The following is a 22948-nucleotide window of genomic DNA, read 5'->3' on the forward strand; positions in this document are numbered from 1 at the left end:
CAGTCTCAGGCAAGCTTTCAGAATCTGAGTCATCATCACTTTCAGAACTTGATGACTCAGTATCAGACTTTGTGAAAAGAGCTTTATCCTTATCTTTTCTTGAGGTAGCTGCCTTGGGGGATTCTTCTTCAGCCGTAAGAGCAACTGTCCTTGACTTTCCTCCTTTCCTCTTGCTTCTTTGTTCCATCTCAAGTTCATGAGTCTTGAGCATTCCATAAATTTCATCAAGAGTTGTTTCATCAAGACTGTAGTTGTCTCTTATTGTTGTTGCCTTCAAATCCCAACATTCAGGAAGAGCTAACAGGAATTTATGGTTTGAATCTTCAAGATCATACTCCTTATTAACCAGTGACAGATCATTCAAGAGTTTAACAAATCTATCATATAAATCAGTCAATGACTCATTAGCCTTTGAGTCAAAGTGTTCATACTCTTGAGTGAGTATTGTCTTCCTGTTCTTTTTAATTGTATCAGTTCCTTGACACCTTGTTTCCAGAGCATCCCATATCTCCTTAGTAGTCTTGCAGTTAATTACCCTGTTTGACATTACATTATCAATGGCACTATGCAGTAAGTGTCGTACCTTAGCATCCTTAGCAATTGATGCGATATCTTCAGCAGTATAATCACTCTTCTCCTTTGGTACGGTCTTTGCTGCTTCACCTGCAACTGCAACTGCGAGCTTGGTTGGTTTGTGAGGCCCTTCCTTGATTCTATCAATATATTCTGGATCTGTAGCTTCCAGAAACATGGTCATCCTCACCTTCCATATGGCATATTCAGATGGTCTCAATATGGGAACTCTGATGGTTTCATACCGACTTTGAATTTGTGTCTTTGGAGGTTCTTCAGTTTTGGTAGGCTTAGTTGGAGTTTCTGTGTCAGACATGATTGTGTTTGGATCTTAACTGTATGTGTGTTAACAGATAGGCTCTGATACCACTTGTTAGGTCACACACACTGTAGAGGGGGTGAATACAGTGTAAAATACAATCAAATCGAACTTTTAATATTTTAAGTAACAAAAAACAAACTTTATTGAAATAATAAACTCTGTTACAGTATGGAACTGTTACCTCTCAGTGATGAACAAATATCACGAGAGCTTCTAGGGTTACAATGAATAATCTCTTCGAATATTATAACACTTTTCGTGTAAACCCTATGTCTGTGTTTATATACTACATAGTTACAAGATAATCGCTAATTGATATGGAATATAATTCTGCTTCCTAAAATATATCAATCAGATATCTTTTCTTCCAAGTATTCCATTCTTCACGGAACTCCTTCTTCATGCATATCTCTTCTTATGTTTATCTCGATCTTCTTTCCTTTAATCAGCTACTGTTCTTATCTGAACGTCCTTCAGCACTTAAGTTCTAATATCCATCTTCTGATGATTATCTCCTGATAATATAAGTACTGATATCCTTAAGTCCTGACTTCCAGTAAGTACTGATTTATCCTGTTTAAGTAAGATCTGAAAACTAAACATAAATCATATTAGTCATGACATTATCAAATATATCTAACAATCTCATTTCTAAGTCACGTACTTAGAGATATAGAATTGCATATCATATTCCACGAACATTTATTAATCTAACATTTATATCGCAGTAAATTAAGAATTAATAAATTATAAAGGGAATAATCGATAGAACATAAACATTAATAATCCTAATGTCTTAGACTAAAACATCATAGTGTTGTCTCTAGGGTACAAACACTAACACCAATAACTATATAGATTGATGATACTTTTTTGTTGTTGAAAAATTCATATTTACAAACCTAAATTTACTTAAATGTGAAATATTAATATACATGCATATGACATGTTAGGCCCTTAACAACTGTAGAAGGGGGGTGAATACAATTATTATGATCAACTAGACAAAACTTCAACAGAATCAACAGTTTTTATATCAACCATGTAAAACTTATTACACAAGTACTCTCTAGAAAGGATGAACAAATATCCTTGAGAGCTGCTAGGTTATGCGAAAGATATAATAATGTCGCAATGCTTATAGCATGAACCTAAACTATTCTTTTATAGATTACAACTACCTATATATAAGGAATCCTATTTTATTAACAACAAGGAAACCTATACTATTGCTTCTGAGATAAAGTCCTCCACCGACTTAAAATTCATGTTTCCTTTTCCTCTTCAAAGATCAACTGATGTGACAAATACTAATTTCATCATCCGTTGACATCATCATCCGTTGATACCATTATTCGTCGAATATCAACATCCGTCGATATCAACATCATCCGTTGATGCTTGTAATCATCATCTGTTGATGCTTCTGATAGTTTCCGTTTGATATCATCAATTACTCCTAAGATTCCCCCCTACTTGTTCATTATGAAATTATGGACAAGTTCCAGTTGATGATGTCAAAACTATCTAAATGCAGGAACCAAGTATGCATATTCAATGTTGCTTCAGTGAATATCAGACTTTAACTCTTCATCCTGAACTGCTTCTTTAACTTGAGCAATGTCAGAGGTTAACTTTACTTCCTTAGCTCAGAATGCTTCCAGAAATCTTCCTTCTTAAACTAGCTTATGATTTCTACAAACTACCAGTTCTTGTGGAGACCCTGGCTTCATACAAACTACCATGGCTCACACCAGTCAATGTGATCTTGCCATCAGTCTTTCTGACAATTTCACAATGCTCCTTATAAAAATTGACATGGTAATCTCTGTCACAGATTTTACTTACACTGGCCAGATTATGCTTGAGTCCTGCAACCAGAGCTACATTTTCAATGATGACATTTCAACTTTGATTTTTCCATATCCCAAGATTTTTCCTAAGTTTCCATCTCCATAAGAAACGCTTGGGCCATCCCTCTCCTCAAATTCTGATAGTAGGGATTTATAACCAGTCATATGTCATGAGCATCCACTGTCCAAGACTAGAGCATTCCTCATGTCACCCTTTAATTCAGCATTGTTGGCCTCATCATTAGCATTAGCCATGAGAGAATAATTGATTCATCATCAGAGTCTGATGAATCATCCCAGTTTCTCTTCTTTGAGATCAAAGCTTATTTTTTTCAGCTCTGGGTTTTCTGCAGTCAGCTGCAAAGTGTCCAAGTCCATCACAGTTGTAACATCTCTCTTTTGACTTGTCAGGTTTTCCAGATCTAGCTTCCTTCCGATCAGTATCTCTTCTGTTGTTCCTCTTATCAGAGTTTGAGGAATGGAACCTTTTCTGGAAAATCTTCTCCCTTTCCTGAAGTTTCCGTTGACCATCTTCTTGAAACTTTTAACCAGTAGGGCATCCATTTAATCCATATCTTCATTGTTGTTATGATCACTATCAGTATCTGATTCAGTATCAGGATTTGAGTCATCATCAAAATTTGATGATTCAGTATCTAACTTAGCAATCATGGCTTTCCCTTTGGAATAGCTTTTCCTCCTAGCTTTCTCCTCTAGCTTCTCTTCAACTTTGAGTGCAACTAGTCTAGCTTTTAATCCTTTCCTCTTGCTCCTGTGCTCCATCTCTAGTTCCTGAGTTTTCAGAATTCCATAGATCTCATCTAAAGGAGTTTCATCAAGTTCTTAGTTATCCCTTATTGATGTGACCTTATAGTCCCACTTTTCAGGGAAAGCAAGTAGGAACTTCAGGTTTGAATCATCCAGATCTTATTCTTTGTCGACAAGGGATAAGTCATTCAGCAACTTCTGAAATCTGTCATAGATCTCAGTTAGGGATTCATTGTCCCTTGAGTCAAAGTGCTCATATTCTTGAGTAAGCACTGTCCTCCTGTTTTTCTTGATAGTAGTTGTTCTTTGACACTTTACTTCTAAAGCATCCCATATCTCTTTTGTTGTTTTACATCCAATGCCTCTATTGGACATAACACTATCAAGACTGTTGTACATGATATGTCTAACCTTAGCATCCTTCATGATAGACGAGATATTTTCAGCAGTGTAGTCCTTCCTGTCTTTGTCTATCATCTTCTCTGGTTCTCCTGCAACCGAAACAACTACCTTCATTAATTTATGAGGACCATCATAGATCATGTTTAAGTATTCAGGATCTGTGGTTTCCAAACACATGACCATCTTGACTTTCCAGATTGGATATTCTTGTACTTTCAGGATGGGCACCTTGATTGCTTCATACCTACTCATGTTGCTGCTTATTTGTGATGTGGCTGGGGGTTGTGACTTCGGATCCCGATTCTGTGTTTCTTCTTCTCCTCTGTCTGACACAATTGATCAATCTTCAGATCTTAGACTGTTTGTACGTTAACAGCAAGCTCTGATACCACTTTTTAGCCCCTTAACAACTGTAGGGGGTGAATACAGTTAATATGATCAATTAGACAAAGTTTCAACAGAATCAACAATTTTTATATCAATCTTATAACAAATATTCTTGAGAGCTGCTAGGTTATGCGAAAGATATAACAATGTCGCAATGCTTATAGCATGAACCTAAACTATGCTTTTATAGAGCACAACTACCAATGTATAAGGAATCCTTTTCTATTAACAATAAGGAAACCTATACTATTGCTTCTGAGATAAAGTCCTCCACCGATTTTAAATTATTGTTTCATTTTCTTCTTCAAAAATAACTGATGTAACAAATACTGATTTCATCATCCGTTGACATCATCATCCGTTGATATCATTATCTGTCGAATATCAACATCCGTCGATATCATCATCATCCGTTGATGTTTGTGATCATCATCCGTTGATACTTGTAATCATCATCCGTGGATGCTACTGATAATTTCTGTTTGATATCATCAATTGCTACTAACATGACACACACAAATATATATATATATATATATATAAGTGATCTATTCATACTTCATGTTTAATTTTATATTTTATTTTTTTCAGATGACACACACATATTATATATGTGCATACACAATGGCAAATTTGTTATTACACATTAATATAATATCTCACCAATTTTCATGAATAAAATATCTAACATAAATGGCAATATGATAATGATGATATTATAATCATGTGTGAAGTTAATAATAATAAGTATTAGTATAATAAAAAACACAAGTGTCAAATAATGGTGTAGTGGTATGAATATCTATATGTTCATGAACAAACATGAGTTCGATTCTCGTTAGCAACACAATTTTTGAATAAATATTAGGCATAGGGGCAGAGTGCAACGTCCATAAATTAATCGGGTCTTTGGATATTAATCGGAATGATTAATAGGATCATTAAGGGAACTAATTTAATATTATTTTCTAATCGGCGATTTTCACTTAATCGGTTCGATTTCCTACCGAACAACGATTAATCTCGATTAATTGCTAACTTTTAAAGCACTATTTAAAATAGTATAGGTAGAGGATGTGGCTGACCGAATTAGAATTTTGAATTTCCCCAAATAAGTTAGATACTGAAGAAATATTTTTATGAATTGTCTTTAGTGATTCTCATTTATTAGATTAAAATTTTGAAAATCTTTACGTAGATTGATTTTGGTAATTTATAAAGTAAAAAAATGAAACAGAATTTTCGGATCATTTACTTAAAGTTTCATTACTCCGTCCCGCGGTTAAAGAAATTTGTTGGGGTCTTTTCAAAAATATTTATGTTGCATAAAGTATTTTCAAAATACGATTTATAATATTTGCAATCTCATCGTATGTAATTTCGAAGAATTTTTTACAATATTTATAATCTCATATGCAATTTCGAGCAACATTCTCTGCATCCTCATATACAATATTGACCGTATTTTTGAAAATAATTTCAAAAAAATGAATATTTTTTATCATAATATATGTCTATTTCTAATTTTTAATATAAATAAATAGACATTATTCTACCGTGTTGTATAATAATTAAACAGACATCATTCTAAAAAAAAGAAACTACTATGTTAGTATAATAATTAACTAGAGTTGAGCTAAGGGGTATAATTGTATAAGTGATGCTATATTATTAAATTAATAATTTTTTTAATATCCGTAATTATTTAAAAAAAACATATATTATGAAACGAAGAAGAGAGTGTAAAACAAAAATAGACCGGGACCCTTGCGGAAAAAATTAGGTAGAAGATGGGGACATCAGACATGTGAATTGAATGTAAACGCCCGTATCATGCTGCTCCATTTTTTCTCGCAATCTTGTATGATGGCGTATAGTAAAACTCCCGTATAAAACAAGATCAACCATCTAAATCCCTGAAATTTTATTTTATATAATAAAAAGTTAATTGCATTTTGCAACCTGCATCTTTTATTTAAAATCAAAATAATATAACTATTTTGTAAAATACAGTTTGTAACCCTTAACTTTCAATATTAATTTTAACATGCATTCCTTCCGGTTATAAAATTGAAATTGAAATGTTAATATTAATAACTAAAATTTCAAATCAATAAAAATATTTATTTTAAAAAAAAATTATTTTAATGCATATTTTACATGAAAAAAAGTATACCCCCTCTCCCCTACTGATTCTTTAAATTGGTGACGGAAGATCGACACGCATTTTAAAACTTCCGTAAAGTATGATTCTCTAAATAATTTTAAATAATTTTTATTTTAAATAAAAATATAATGTTTAAATTTTTATATAGAAAAAATTCTAAAAATAAATTATAGAACTATATTTTATATTAACCTTAATGCGTGCCAAACCTGAGGAAAAAGTAAGTAAAAATCAGGTAGTAGCTATTTTCCATTAGTAATGCTCTAAATTAATCATAATGCTAAATACTTAAAATATATTTATCAAGTAAAATATATGTTTGTATAGATAATCATAAAGTTTCTAAATATATTTATATTTTAAAATTTTAAAAATTATACTGAGTAAAATATAAAATAATTGATATTAATATTATTTTTATAATTTGAAATTCTAACTTTTAGTTTAATTTAAAAAAATTAAAATTATTATTTAAATATTTTGCTGAATTTCAATTTTATCAAAATATAAATATTTTTAACAAAATGGTTAAAGGGATGCATATTGTATTTGATGTCGAAAATTAGGGGTTGTAAATATTTTTGAAAATAAGGATACAATTTTGTTATTGAACTAAAGATAAGGATTGCAAAATGTAATTAACTCAATAACAAACTACTAATTTACTGTGTCAACCCCTTACAATAAAGGCTCAGAAAAATGAAAATTCAGATCCATCTTTCATGGCCAACATCACTATTATGTTTAAGAAGAATCAACCATAAACAAAGCTGAGCTTGTGAACGCGTACCAGTATCAACCATAAACAAAGCTGAACTTGGGGACGCGTACCAGTCAACTCACACGTCCCTTACGACCTAAGAGCATCTTTGACGTAGTGGTTAGCACAAAATTGTATAAACCGCCCGCACCTATGAATCCGTACTGCAAAACGTAGTTTCTAATTCTCGTGATGCGGTTGCGGTTTGAATTTTTGATAAACCACACAGTACGGTGCGGATTGTGGTTTTAAATTTCTGAAATGCGGTTCAAATCGTACCGCACCGCAATATTTAATATATTATATATATAATATACTTATATTTATATTTCATGATTCAATTTATTAAGTCTGATTTCATTTAACATCCTGGTAGTGCTTACTTAGAGATCATCTTATTTCTACAAGACCAATTGTTGCATACTGATCATATTGTTTGTGTTTCTTCACAAATAATAACATATTAGAACAAAGCCAACTATTTAATAGTGAATTTATTTAATTGCCGAGCCAAGTTTCTATGTTAAACTTTAGAGTGTGTAATTTCTAATTTGTATTATTAAAGAATATTGGCGATTTTGTTATATTATTCGGAAATTTAATCAAATTTAAGTTTTGTATTTATTTAAGTTTTGTATTGGCGACTTTTAGATTTTAGGTTAAAATAATGTAAAAAAATTAAAATATTATCAAGACATATGGTTGAACACGTATAAATGTTGAACCCTTTCAATTTAAAATATTATCGAGTAAGAGGGTTAGACACGACGGTTAGATACGTATAAATATTGGACACTTTTAGTTCGGTCCTTTTAACGTAGGAAATATGAAACAGAATTCAAAATCTAGAAAATATAATAATTTTAGTGGAACGTCAAGGGTGGATAAATTATAAAAAATGAGATTGACTGGCAAGTTGTAAAAGACATGAGCGGAATCGTAAAAATTTAGCTAATGGTTGGGGGTTACTTTTTTTGTAGCATTAGAATTGGTATATTTTGCTGTCATCGTATAAATATAGATTGTCACCTCATTTTCACACAACAGGTTGGCGGGGTTGCAGATGCTCTCGAACAAATCAGGTTAATATTAATAGTAATTCGTTAAGCATTTTCAGTATGCTACCAAAAGTCCAAGAAAATACTAAGTAGCTTTGCATAATTCTGGATGAGTCTGTATGAAATTGAGTGCTATAGCACAAGGCATTGGATTAATAACTTTGTTCTCATGTACTACAACCAGGTGTAAATTGTAATCCTTTACAAAACTAAACCCACATTGATGTAACATTTTTCTTCCATCATCTCTTCACCGCAATTTCAGTTCCTATAAACCAACCAATTTAAGTTTTAAGACACATATTAACATCTCTTTTCTTTGGATAAAACTTTGTCATTTATAACTTCCCGCGGCATTGCATCCTGAAGAGATAAGAGCCCTAATTTGTACATTGATTATCTTTCCAAATTATAAATTTGATAAGATGGGTATATTAACAAATAAAATGTATAATTGGTGATCTAATACCACTATTAGAAAGTTAGCAAAAAAACATCACACTTTTAACATTGGTCCAGTCTTACAGACACAAAATAACCGAACCGAATTTTGAACTCTTAGAATAGAGTGATATGTTTCCAAAGTTAAACTAGTTTGACGGACTCAACACTGTTTTAAAACCTAGGCAAGTCACTCATATCACCTCATTTTTACAGATACAATTAAAACTTATAAATGCAGTGCAGCAAGGATTAAGCCCCAGCACAAAATGACTCGGAAATTAGGATGTCACAATGTTCCTGTTTAAAAACTTTGATATAATCATATATACAAGAATAACGTGCATTCTTACAACCAATAATATAGCGCAAAATAATAAACTTGTCTACATTCCTAGATTTAAATGAACAAAAATATCTAATGCTACCTTTCAAATTCAAAAATGATGAAAGAACATATCTTTAACCTTGTACCTCAAGCGTAGTAGCTATAAAATTCATATCTTTAATCAGAGTCAGATTGATCCTTTGTTTTGTCTATTTAATCTTCTATCAAATTCTCTCCATTCTAAGAAACATCTTGCTCGAACCTGCACAAGAGAAACAACGTTTCTTTTACATGCCATCAGTTAGACATCCGAAACAAAGTAGAAATGATATTGAAAAAATACAAATATTTGCTAAATCACATTTTGACCCAACAAACTTTTACATTATATCTTGTACATATTGCAAAAATATCTATACAAAATTCTAAATTAAATATTAAATTATATAAGTTTCAAGATATTTGAGCATTACTCATATTAAAATTACCCTAAAAATAAGGTGTCGCCTACACAACTCTCACATTACTAGAGTTTGCAAACTCCAAATGTATACAAAAGAGGTTTGTTTCTCATGAAGAGAATGGTTTGAAGAGTTAACACTTAGTTGAAAAGATTAATTTACAAAACAGGTTTGTTGCAAATCAAGACTTATGATTCAAAGTTGGTTTATCATTTTCCAGCAATCATAATAGCCTACTGAAATAGTACATACATAATTCAAGTGTATCCTAAAATTTTGCTATGTATTTAATGTTATGTTAGGAACCAATTTAAAAAGAAAAGAGGAATGACTCTTACTCCTTCCAGTGGTACACTTCCATTAACAGATATACCCTGCATGTTGAAAAAAAATTGTAACTACTAAGATTTCATATCACATATTAGTAAAAGATTGAAAAATTTATTAATTAAATGTAAGTACTACATTATTGGATAAAGAAATTACATCATATGTTATCCGAAATTTCCACATGTGTATCTTCTGATTGAAAATTATAAAGGACTACATGTGTTAATACGCAAGTCTCATATGAATATCCTTCAATTGAAAGATTAAATAATGGAATTATATTTCAGTATTTCACATAAGAAATTATACGTGTTTTAGGCTTTTAGCCTCTTCTCTCAAGTGCATTTTCTTGCATGATATGTTAAATACGAAAATCTGGACTCTCCTCCTAAATTGTGATCGTAAATTTTAGGCCTTTTTCTATAAACTTCCATACCGGGACACGCAAATCATGCACAAAGATTAACAAAAACAACTTAAATATTATTTCATCACTTTCCACCATCTATAAAATATAGTGTGCAAAAAAAGAATAATAACCTGGTCTCCTAGTGATGGCACTGACATATGCTCAACCCATTGTGCATCAATGACACCAATGTCTTCATTTGGTATCTATAACATTTATATATTGAAAGTTACTATTGATAGATAGAATGAGATTATGAAAGGATTCATAAAGGATATCAGGATTACATTTCAGTATTTCGCATAAGATATTATGTGTTACAGCCTTAAAAATGATTTCTTGTTTATAAATAGAAGTTTAGATAATGAAACTGATTTTGAACAACCAAAAAAATTCTCAGAACCTCAACACATCTCCAGAGATTAAGATCAAGACCCCATCCATGCACCAAATCATTCTGTCACGTTTAGCTCATTGTTAATAATTACTCTGATCATACCGAACCTAGAACGTATGCTTAAGTTTTTGATAGCGTAGAAAATTAAAGCAAGTATTATACCTGAAGCATATGCCACACACAACTCCATGATTTTCTTGAGAACACTGGAACCATAATTTCAACAAATCTGCAAATTCAATTTATACTGAATATATATGCCAATGTTTGGGAAGGTAAACATAAATCAATGTGGAAAACCATTAATAAACTTCTTTTAGATGCTCTGTTCTATCTTGTGTGGCAGGAGAGAGATTAGATAGCTTTTTGGAATGTATTAGAATGGAGTTTTTGACTATGAAGCTTCGTAATAATAGTAGGGTTCGAAATGCTTTAAAAACATGAAAAGTTCTGTTAAGCTACCTACCTTTAATCCAACTTAGGTGAGTTATGGATAGCTTTATTTGCAGTTAGATGAGGGATTAAGTCCATTCTTCATATTATTTTTGTAGAGACCTGTTACTAATGATAAGTTGAAAGATAGGAATTATTTTGATTTTCCTGGTCATAAATTTCTTATATAGGAGTGGCATGCTAGCTTTTGGAACTTAAGATTTGTTAAAAGGTTGGAAGGCGGGGATGTTTGTGCAGGTGGCATATCAAGTAATTTTCCATCAACACAAGATACAAGCAATTCTGTAGTTCGATCAACATTGTGTATGTCAATGTAGTATGGCGACTTACCCTGCACACGGTGGTGAATGTGGATATGGACAAATTTGGCCTTTAGCTTCCCTGTAAAGATCAACCAATGATTAAAAAATGGTATTTTTTTGCTTAAAACATATTTAGAATTAAGATCAATTTTACTTGTGAGCCTCTACATCATTCCTTTTCTGTGTCATCAGCCATGTTAAGCCTGCTTTCGATTCTATTGCTGGCTGTGATATGTCTAGGCGGTACTTCTTTGCAAGCTTTACATATCTATATGATGGCAGATAAAGATTGAGGAAAGTCATAATTACGTAAATACAGAAGCTACCTTTTTGTTTTGGCAACCCGAAAACTTGAAGTACACAACAAGCACCTATAATATTATCAATTCCATAACTAGACTGGGGCTAAATTTTTCTTAAGATGTACAAATTGTGTTACTTACTCATCTGCATTAAAATTCTCAACTCCAATATCTTCGTCCCAGATAAACATGTATTCATAACCTGCTACAATGTGGGGATGAAGAAATCGTTTCGCATACCACCTGCACTACTTTAATTACATACACGACCATATGAAACACAAGTGGAAACGATTACAGTGGTTCATGTACCATTTTGTTTGCTTTCTTGAACTTATATGAATTGCTCGATGTGACCATTCAAAATGCTCCCAGGCACTTGCTCTTCCATCATAGTGGAACAAAATAATTGAAAAGTTCTCCGAAAACTAAACAAACAACATATTAAGCACAGGACACTGAAATCAGGACATGATTGCACCAAATATCCTACCTACTTAATTAAGATAAGAAATACATACCTTTGAGACCATTTTATCAACTATTTCCTTCTGATTATACCCCACTGTTAAAGCCAATAAGTATTTGGGTTTTACAACTGACTTCTGTGTGGCAGATTTAGAATGTCAATCATTTGTATATGGAATTACTGCAACCAAATTTATTAAACAGATGTTCAAGTAATACCTTTCTCGAACTTATAAGCAATTCATTAAAATAAAGGTCTGAATATGGCTCGACGATATCCGGAGGCAATCTCTCGGCTCCTCGCGGATTTGTTGCTACATATATCTGCATTTCAAAGAATAGCAATGTGCATAATCACAAGTCTCTACAATATTATTTAAATCAGAAATAAGTTGAAAGTTTAAACGTACACTAGTGTTATTAGTTGTTCTGAATACTTGGCCTGACATTGCAAATTCGGATTCCATTATGTAGCACGTCGACGAGCCTGAATAAATTTTAGTAATCTGAAAGCTTAACCAAGTGAGATATATACGGGATTGAAAAAAGAAAGTATCTTTGTTCACTTTAACAGCACAGTATTGTTTTGTTTGATCTACCTTATTTGTCGGGAGTGTTTGTATTGATGAACCAATGAAATATCCGGTACTCATACTACATAGAGCTACAAACAACATCCATGGTTCCATCAATGTCCTGAGAAAACATAAGTTTTGGTAAGTAGGAGTATATCACAGCAGCACATGTAAAAGATTGAAATTTTAGGTGTGTCATAAACTGGGAAAATGAGGTTAATGGGGGGAGGGGTTAATGATGTTGAAAGTGAAGCAGATGTTGATTTACTATGTAGAGTTTAAAGAAAAGGGTTTATGATTCAGTTTCTAAGCATGAGGAATGAAATGCAGGAATGGAATCACTTCGCTTCCTTAGTTCCTTGTGCATGCATACGATCAGCTTGCCAAGATAATTATTGATATCGATTGATCTGACTAAACTAGCACGTACTATAGACCTTGTTAGTTATCACATAGTGAATTGGAGCATCATGATAAAAACAACTAAATATACACATGTACATTGACACACTTACTTGTTAATCTTCAGAGCATCTCTGGAAAATTTAACGCAAAAGGTAGATACCCAAAGCATGTTTGCTTTGGATGATTACACATTGGTAATCACACATTTCATTTATACCAAACAAGCATGCTTTAATTTTGAAATAATAAAATAGTAGATATAAGAGGGTTTTGACAAGTCCATATAATTTTCCTCAACTCCCTAGCCCCTACTATTATAAAGGCAGCATTTTGTAAGTTGTTCTGGTCACTGTTCACAAGTCTTTCCTCTACATTTTTGTGTATTTATGTATTATATTAATCAAAATAATAATTAAAAAAAAAACAAGCTTAGAAAAAATAAAAATACAAATTGAATGTATTAAAAAACATATAACGTTTTTCCAGAAAAGGACGATTAAATTTCATTCCATGCTATGAGTAACAAAACTACATTACAAATTTACATTTCTGAAAAGTTATTAACCTCGCCAAAAGTAGCAAATAAAATGTTCCAACCTTTTTAATATGTAGTAGTAACTAGCATGTAATATGTTACTTCAAACTTAACTGGAATATACTGAACCATAAAGTAGCCAAGTCTTTTATTGGGAATTTTTGAGAAATGCCCGAGTCTAAAAATATTTTTGTAAAAATATTAGTATTTTTTTTAAAAATTAATAAAAACACTATATTTCAGTATATTGTTTTTTGCAAAATACGATTTTTTACGACTATGTACAACTTTTACAAGTTCCTCTCCAAGCTCAAGTACAATGCAAAAAACTCGATTATGCAACCTCAAATACGACTAAAAAACTCGATTGAACTAATTGAACATGTATGATTTTGATTGTATCGTATTTTTCACAAATATTATTAATCACAAATAAAATATAAAAAAAGATAATATTTTTGATAATATATGTTTTAAGTTGTATATTTTACGAGAACACTGCATGTTATCAGGTAAATATTCAATGAAAATGAAAAAAGAAGAGATAAGTACGTTTGGAGAAATGAGGATATGATTACCAAAATGGTGGGTGGAGCATCTTCACCGTCATGCATGATCTCTTCATCTCAATCTTCATTTAGATTTTAGACAAGTACGTTACGTGTGCTGCTGTATTTTACACGCTAGCTAATAAAAACTCCTTAAACCCCCACCAAGAAATGTAATAGGATTCTGTTGGATATGTGTCTATTGATCATCATCACAGCCACACAGATCTTCACTCTTCAGTTTTGAGACTGACTTCAATATATTTCACCAAGTCTTAATTATATATTTATAATTATTAATTAATTTCCAAAGTATAACTCCCAACCCTCACTTATGGAGTCTTCAATAGGACCTACTCCGAATTTGTGCATATAAATAAATATACTGCTTTTCACTAATTTCAGCTATAAAATGGCTTCACATAACATTTATGAAATATTACATCTATATCTATATTATAAAAGGTTAAACATGACTGATTTTGATAGATCGATGATTTGTAATATAATATTATATTATATATATTTTGATAAAATAATTTCATCCGGTGGGGTTTTAACTTTGGGGGTGTTTAGTTAATAATTAATGTGTCGGTTAACGGTAATCGGAACTTTAAACCCAAGTGATAATGTCTGAATTACCAATTTCGTTTAGTGGTGAGGAAAGGGAACTCTTGGTGGGTAAATCAAATCCACCGTATCTCTTGGATTTTCATTTCATTCTCTTTAACCCCCATTTCCATACCCTCTATTATCATTCTCGTGCATCCATAACACCTCCTTTGTGTTAACAATAAACTGTTACTTTCAACATGATTTAACCCTATAAAATAATGGAGATGTCCGTTTTGTAAAACAATGCTTTGCTTCCCATTCAAACAAGTAATGCATTTACCCTCCCTACTTAAAACCTGGTTTGGAAACCATGCAATCATTATTAACCTACAAAAACATCACCAAACTCTGTGTTTCTCCTCCTATACAAGGAAATATATGTAGGCAAAATTTATATCACCAAAAATAGAGTATGTAATGTAGCCACATTTCTGCATACTCTCCTGAGTCACCTCCCCATTCAAGATGTCATCTCTTCACAACGCATTCTCACATGAGGCTCTCCTACCTCTATCCCACTCCCCAGCAGGGCTCATGGCAGTGTCGATAGAGAGCTTTCCGCTGAAGCCCTCGAGTGCTTCTTTTAACAATGCAGGACTGAAGTGCTTGTGATGACTTGGGTACATCCTTCCACTTCGGTTGTTCGTATCGTGTCCAGGAGTTGACATGTGACTTGAGTCCATGATGGTGTCTCCCTCAAGTACCCGGATCACCTTTAGTAAATAATGTTTAGAAAACAAGATTTTTACGATTTTAACAACTGAACAATCAAAACTTTTGGATGGAAGAGATTTTTAATCCTCATTTTTAGCCCTCCTAAAGATTCAACACCAAGTGATAAAAAAAATTATTGCAGTTCTACATCTAAAGGTTGTGATACCTGAGACATGCGTGGTCGTGACTGCGGATCGCGGCTGATGCACAAGGACGCAGCTTGCAACATGCAATAGACCTCGTCCTCTAAATATTTGTCCATTAATTTTGGGTCAACCAACTCATCAATCGCGTTTTCCTCCAGAAGTGGCCGCGCCTTTTTAGTTTTAACATAAAAGAAAATGATTATAAATCTAGATGCGCAAGTGTACAAATAATGAACGTATTTACTGTGCAGCATGAGTTGTATTACACGTATTAAATGGAAACAAGAGCTGAAATTTGCCACCAGTCACCATGAACAAGATGACAAGAATTCAACAAATAAACTGAACACAAATAAAGATGCATACACACCCACTCTGTGAGGCACTGCTGACCCCTTGGTCGATCAAGATCTACTGCTTTTCTTCCAGTTACAAGCTCAACTAGAACCACCCCGAATGAATAGACATCGGCCTTTTCTGTGATCTGTCCACTTTCAGCATATTCTGGAGCCAAATATCTAGTTGCAGCAAAATATACTATTTCATTATAACATCAAGATAGCAAGTCGAATGTTCCAAATCACAAACATACCCAAATGTACCAATAACTCTAGTATCAACTCCAGTGTCCCCGTCAGGCTGCCACCTTGCTAGGCCAAAATCTCCAACCTTGAAAAGCATTATGGAAATAATTTTCTAATTTTATGTCGATAATTCAAACTAAATACAAAAATATTGCAGGAGCAACACATCCCAACCGTTGATCAAGTAAAAAAGTACGATGTTCCGTACCAGTGGTTCAAAATCATGGGTGATGAGTATGTTGTTGGGCCGCATGTCACGGTGTACAATGCATCCAACTCTGCATTCTTCATGTAGATATCGCAATCCTCGGGCAGCTCCCAAGGCAATCTTCTGTCGTGCCGGCCACTCCAATATATCTCGATGACGTCCTATATGTACCGTTTTTTAGTACTCTTATGGCTTAACAATAAAAGGAATAGTGCTGAAATTTTGAGTCTGTTTGGAAGTTTAACACACACACACACACATTCCAGCAAGGAGTGTGTTTAATTGGGGGGAAGTGCCAGAAAAAAGGTTATGAAGTGCTACATTCATAATGTTAAGTAGAGAAAAATTCTTATGAATCTTCGGACAATACCCCATAGCATTTTACTTTATATGATGACACTGATTAATTACTGTCTTAGTTCTGATACAAAGGGAAGAAATTACCATAGAGATGTGAATCCAATGACCCGTGGCAAATGTATTCGTAAACTAGTAGCCTGCGACCATCCTCAATGCAAAATCCAATCAACATTACAACGTTTCGGTGTTGGGCACAGCTGAGAACTTCCACTTCGGAGCAAAATTCTCGATCGCCTTGAGAACTCGCCAATTTGTGTTGCTTGACAGCAACAGCCTGACCATCAGGGAGGACTCCTCTGTGAACAGATCCATAGCCTCCTTCAGCTAAAAAATTCGCTTGAGAAAAACCTCCAGTAGCAAGTTCAAGTTCGGCATAGGTAAACCATCTTGGTGGCTTCCCAAATGCAGGTGTCTTGTGCTGACAGATTGAACATAGTGGAGGGGGGCCGAGGGGTGCATTTCTAGAAAGAGAAATTGCTTCTCTAACATTTCCACTGAATTCCAAATCAGGTCTATAGTTTGCCCCTTCATGTCCAGTTTTTTTTCGATCAAGTTTAGAGAACTTCTCCTGCAATGCCTTCATAGTACTAGTTTGAATGTGGTATCTTGAACTGTGCGAACCTTCTTCGTTCGGGGATGATAGACGTTGAGAGTTGCCAATGTCTTTCATCCATGGCTGGAACCTCAAACTTGAGGAAGAAGTTGGCATATGTTCACTGTCTGAGTCTGAGCTAGGTTCATCAAGATCGCGATTATATTTTTCAGATAACATTTGCTCCTTCTTTAGATCTTTGCTGATATCAGGAATAAAAAATGGCGAAGTACTTGGATCAGAACTTGAAACTGATGAAGTTCCAGCTTCAGTAGCAGTGAAAACCTCAGGACTACTGGTTGGAGTAACTTGAGGTCCTCGAATGGAATCAAGAGATTCATTCTTCTTGAGTCGCTTCTCGGACATAGACGTCTGATTTAGCTCGCAAGCTAATTGACAGTCAGCTTCTGGTTCTTTTTTAGGGGATCCAACTAAATTTAGACGGAGAACTTTTGGTTGCGATTTCTTCATTGTCACAATGTTGCACTGTAGCTCTTCCATGCATCGTTTCTCTTCATGCTTTAGATGTCTGCAGAGAATTGCACCATAAGTGACTCATATATATAAATCATACTGAAATTTATCATTCACCTTCAAGTACAAAAACATTACTTGTCCAGAACAACCCAACTAGCCTGAATTCTTTTTGCTTCTGCTGCCACTGACCCGCATGGAGATACAGAAAGAAGCTTTATTTTCACATTTATCTGTAACATAATAAATGAAAGAATGGCACACATTTAATACAGGATGCAACACGAAATGAGACATATCTAGAGGCACACACACACACACACCTTATTGGGATCATAAACATCATGGAGTTGTAAAATCATCTGAGAGCAGGAATCAGTTATATCAATTTTTTGTTCTGAACTTGTTCCTAAGCTAGATCTTCGGTGGCCACTGGCACAATCCCCAGCAAATCTTGGAAAACCCCATTTTCTTCCTGTATAAAAAAAGGAAGACTCTTCAGTACTTGCATGCTTGGATAAATTTTCGGGAGTAATTACTACTACCATTTAATTGCTAAATATTGACACAGGAAGCCTGGCTGAATGAAAATTGGAAGACAGCTACTGTACATCAGGTGTCTTCTTACAGAAAAACTTGGCATATAAACAATGGAATTAAAAATTGGGCACATATATGTCAGCCAACTCGAAAATTACACTGCCTTTTCCCATTACATATAATGATTCATATACTAAGAAATGAAGGGTTAAACTGTGCAATTATGTTATAAACGCAGTAGATTAGAATTGACAAAGATCTGTAAACTAACATTCAGCATACTTACTATGATTTACTGAACAAGCATAATGTCAATGGACCGATACCGCTGATAAACTAACACAAGGTACTGAAGAACCTGAAACCCCACAACAAGTAGGGGACAGGGTCCAGGGAAAAAGAACTGAAAAGAATTTTAACATGGGCACAGCTGATAATACGAGTTGTATAATATTTGACGCAAGGAATGCCAAACAACGTATATACTAATTCTTGAGACCTGGAAGAAAATCTTTAAATGAATTCTTCAGGAGACTAAATAAAACTTAGTTGGACTAAATAGAAATGTAACAAAAATAATTGAATACATTACCCAGACCACAAGTGTAAACAATGTAACTCAAACAAGGCTAGAAATATACCTGAACCTTGTGAAGGGACAACCACTAGAAGTGTGATGCAATCCCCAGGTTGAACAACACGAGTGAGCGCCCAAACAAGGGCTGTTTTTGGTACTTCATTCGAGGCCTTGACAGCCACTACAACCTTAGCTGAAGAATTGGAGCTCTTTTCTTGCCTTCCTAGCTTCAATTCCGAAGTCATTATCCAGAATACAGCAACAGGAGAAATGCTTCCAAATTTTTTTTAACTACTAAGCCTCCACAAGTGAGTTCCAACTTTTATTACACCTTCACAAGGACATAACTATTTTTGACAGAAACAAGGACAGAACTGAAGCAAGCATATATGTCCAATAATATATGAAAGAAGACCTCAACATTATTTCATTGCTGTGTCATATGCCCCCACCATGAAATGTGTCCTACTCCTGCATGTATACAGCCAACATATTACTGCTTCCACTCAACAAATGGGCCACCGTGATTTCACAGACTAGACCTTTTACAATCATGAAAAGATTTATACAATATCTCAGGTAAATCAAGAACCTTGTTAGACATATTTTCCAACTTATCACAAAAAATAAGGCAATTTTAGCATAAAACTAATATTCCAAATCTGCAAAAAGCAATCCCTTGAATAAAAAAAAACAGATGAATCCAAAAAGATTCTTCCACAAAAGTAACTGTCCTGAATGTATAACTATAACACAACTATACAAGTAACAAAAAAGAACAATGCAACAAGAAATGGCCTCTTTCTTTAACTTTCAAATCAAATAGTCAACTAAACCCCATTGATAAATGAATGGAGGTGAATAAGTTAGTACCCAGATCCAAAAATAAAATCCCCATATTTTGGGCTTTTATAAAATCAACTACAGAACAGTGAAGAAGCTACAAAACTCAGATTCTCCAACAATAATAGTATAATACCAACAATCTATCTATCATCTCCAGCTCTTTCTTGACATGACAAAAAGTAAGAAGTTCCAAAAGTAAAAAAGATACACAACATTATTCAACCCTTTAATGTACCTTAAAAACCCATTTTCTGAATCACACGGCAAAATCCAAAAGGGTACACAGAGAATCAATTTCAAAAAAAGCAGATACATACAAAGATAAATGTGCATATAACTAAAAGTAAAAAAAAAAATCACTTTTGCAAAATATAAAGTTCTGGGTATTTTGCTTTGCAGTTTTGTTTCTATGCCAATACTAAAAAAAACAAGATTATCTATACTTACACACACATACATTATCAAGAAACAGGTAACTTGTGAAAGAAACAAAAGGAAAAGGGTGTGTTTGGGATTCAACAAACTCACCATATGAATCTGAATCTTGGGATATTATTAATGTTAACGAGTGATCAAAACTAAAGAAACTAAGCAAAATAGTACTAGTGTTATTAATGTTGTTTGAAACTTGTTCTGAAACATGTGAGTGAAGAAGTAAACACAAACACACTGAAACTATTACAACTATACTTTATTATGATAGATAGAGTAGATACTTACAAAGATACATGTGTGTATGTGTTTGTGTAATGACACACCATCAATGTCTGCCAGGGTAGTGTGGTGCAGACAATTAGACAACGTCTCTGTTCTGGAAAATTGACACCAGAAGCTTTGTCTTTTTACGATTGTGCCCTTGCTTTTCAACCTTGTTTACAGATCTAACCTTCCTCTGATCTCGCACAAATTTCAGATATATAGTATGTACAATTTTTTAATCCGTAACTGTAAGGCCTTTTCCCTGAATTTAGGGCAAAAAAAACTGCACTTAAATTAGCATTTGCCTTCTTTAATTCTTAAGTTTTTATGTTTTAGAATAAATCTTGGGCAAATATTTCCTTATAATTTTAGTCAACTCCGAGAGAAAACAGGGGTCGAGGGTGTCAACCTCAATCCACTTACTTGAGGTTAAAAATAGGGGTGAGCAAACAAAAACCCAAAAACCGAAACCGGACCGAAAAACCGAAAAATCGTACCGAAAAAAATTGAAATCGACAAAAATCGAAAAAAACCGTAACCGAACCGAACCGATGGAACGGTTTGGTAACGATTATGGTTTTATCCCTATAACCGAACCGCTTATATAATATTATATAATTAAATAATAAATAATATAATTATATATAATACATAATTTAATATATAAGACCTAATATAATTAGTAATGCAGCGGAGGATGTTTAATACCTTTACTGTTTAGCAGAAGCTTTAATTTAATTCTAATGCCCTGCGTGTTGAAGTTTTTTAGTCTTACTCCTGAATGCTCTCTGTATTACTTCTATATACATATTAAAACTATATACAGTGGGTGACATTGTAACAGTAATTAGCGTTTCAATATAAACTCGTATGTAATTTTGTGATAATAGAAAGTGTATCAATTTTTATTTTACTTTTTAAGTAATAGTATCTTAAAAATTATTATTATTTAAATTTGTAAAATAGTTTTTAGTTAAAATAAAAACCGATAAAAACCGAAACCGACAAACGGTTAACCGAACCGAAAAAAACCGTTTCGAACGGTTCGGTTACGGTTAATAGGTAGAAACCGAACCGAACCGACCCGTGCACACCCCTAGTTAAAATATTTTGCAAGGTTGTAAAATTTGGAATCGGTTCTACTCAATTTCGTTCAGTAAAAATGAATACTCAAAAATTGAAGAGTACGGGAAATGAATATTCAAATTACTAATTATGTATCATAATTTTATTAATTTTATCTCTCATATATTGAATTCATTTTGTCCTAATTTTTGTGTATGTATATTAAACATATATATATATATATATTAGATAATATATATATATATATATATTTGTATATAATATTAATAAAAAATAAAATTATCTAATTATATTAATAATTTAATATCATACTAGAAATAATAAAATTTAATTAAAAGTTGTTTGTTTGATAATTTTTGATAAAATAATTAAAAATAAGTTTTAATCAAATTTCACGTATTATTCTAATAAATGTCATTATTTTAAAAAAAACAAAAATATATAATTTCATATTTGATCTTTTTTGGGAGAGTTTAAAAACAATCGAAAAAGTCAAACTTGGGTTTGATCTCGATTACTCGGAGCCAAAACCTAGTTGAAAATCGGTATTGTACCTGATTACTCGAAAATCGAATCGGATGGGAGCGCTTAAAAACGAGTAATCGAAAATAGTATTCGATCAGCTCGGGAATTTTTAGAACGCCGATATTTTGTAGTGTAAATTTTTAATGGTAAATTTATAAATATAAACAAAAACTCCTGCCTTCAAAATACACTCTTATATTATTTTTTATTTTTTTCTGAGTTCATCCTCGGCCCAATAATTCATAAAGTTTTTTATATAATTAAATTTCACAATTTATACAAATTAATTAAGTATTTATATTTGTTATGTAAAAAAATTTCTAAGAACTTTTTTCCATAAGCTCTTGAGTCTTAAAGCATACTTATGCATTTATGTAAACTAGGAACTTTGGCCCGCGCTACGCATACTTATTATCCGATATTTTAGAAACGTAAAAAAAAATTTGTCCTTCCAATTATATTATCATATAACAGAAAACATATAAATGCACCATATTCCTTCTTATAAATGAAAAGAATCGCAATATTGTATTATGGAATGGTCACCCTCTTAATAACGAACAATTAAAAAACATATAGATGCACCAATTCTACGATTATGTGATATGTAAATAAAACTACATAAACTATTACTTGGTAAAACACTTGAATAAATATTCGAGAATTTTCTTCTCCAAAAAGTTTTGAGCGTTAAGCAAAACGTGTACTAAGATTTTTTAATTGTTATATGTGTTCTTA

General features: G+C 32.9%; 2 protein-coding genes across 3 annotated transcripts; both read right to left on the minus strand.

The window, feature by feature from the left end:
- Nucleotides 1–9021: 9021 nt before the first annotated feature.
- On the minus strand, nt 9022–13378 carry LOC141686748 (uncharacterized). Its single transcript, XM_074491801.1, has 14 exons — nt 13272–13378; nt 12781–12877; nt 12592–12687; nt 12401–12505; nt 12235–12318; nt 12026–12141; nt 11855–11956; nt 11566–11679; nt 11440–11490; nt 10819–10885; nt 10663–10716; nt 10391–10465; nt 9859–9894; nt 9022–9321 (listed from the first exon to the last, which is right to left on the minus strand). Exons 1-14 carry the CDS (start codon nt 13328–13330, stop codon nt 9247–9249), a joined length of 1131 nt encoding a protein of 376 aa, XP_074347902.1. The 5' UTR covers nt 13331–13378; the 3' UTR covers nt 9022–9246.
- A 1695-nt stretch (nt 13379–15073) lies between these two features.
- On the minus strand, nt 15074–20576 carry LOC141685856 (inactive protein kinase SELMODRAFT_444075-like). 2 transcript variants are annotated; one of them, XM_074490934.1, is made up of 10 exons: nt 20429–20576; nt 19119–19525; nt 18261–18412; nt 18076–18170; nt 16956–17992; nt 16512–16672; nt 16312–16388; nt 16090–16237; nt 15740–15889; nt 15074–15572 (listed from the first exon to the last, which is right to left on the minus strand). In XM_074490934.1, the coding sequence occupies exons 2-10, from the start codon at nt 19297–19299 to the stop codon at nt 15336–15338; spliced, it is 2238 nt and encodes a 745-aa protein (XP_074347035.1). In that variant the 5' UTR covers nt 19300–19525; nt 20429–20576; the 3' UTR covers nt 15074–15335. The 2 variants fall into 2 exon arrangements, with proteins under 2 accessions (XP_074347035.1, XP_074347036.1); XM_074490935.1 differs by lacking the exons at nt 19119–19525; nt 20429–20576 and adding an exon at nt 18764–18977.
- Nucleotides 20577–22948: the final 2372 nt, after the last annotated feature.

Source organism: Apium graveolens, chromosome 9 (assembly GCF_009905375.1).
Source record: "Apium graveolens cultivar Ventura chromosome 9, ASM990537v1, whole genome shotgun sequence".
Taxonomy (NCBI): domain Eukaryota; kingdom Viridiplantae; phylum Streptophyta; class Magnoliopsida; order Apiales; family Apiaceae; genus Apium; species Apium graveolens.

What these genes read in the sequence shown, in the direction of transcription:
- LOC141686748 (XM_074491801.1), bottom strand. Translation starts at nt 13,330, where the DNA reads ATGCTTTGGGTATCTACCTTTTGCGTTAAATTTTCCAGAGATGCTCTG. An exon ending in AAACACTCCCGACAAATAAG is followed by an intron (nt 12,688 to 12,780) that starts GTAGATCAAACA and finishes TTAAGCTTTCAG; the next exon opens with ATTACTAAAATTTATTCAGG. An exon ending in TTGATAAAATGGTCTCAAAG is followed by an intron (nt 12,142 to 12,234) that starts GTATGTATTTCT and finishes TTGTTTGTTTAG; the next exon opens with TTTTCGGAGAACTTTTCAAT.
- LOC141685856 (XM_074490934.1), bottom strand. Translation starts at nt 19,299, where the DNA reads ATGACTTCGGAATTGAAGCTAGGAAGGCAAGAAAAGAGCTCCAATTCT. An exon ending in CCCATGATTTTGAACCACTG is followed by an intron (nt 16,389 to 16,511) that starts GTACGGAACATC and finishes ATGCTTTTCAAG; the next exon opens with GTTGGAGATTTTGGCCTAGC. An exon ending in CACGACCACGCATGTCTCAG is followed by an intron (nt 15,573 to 15,739) that starts GTATCACAACCT and finishes TATTTACTAAAG; the next exon opens with GTGATCCGGGTACTTGAGGG.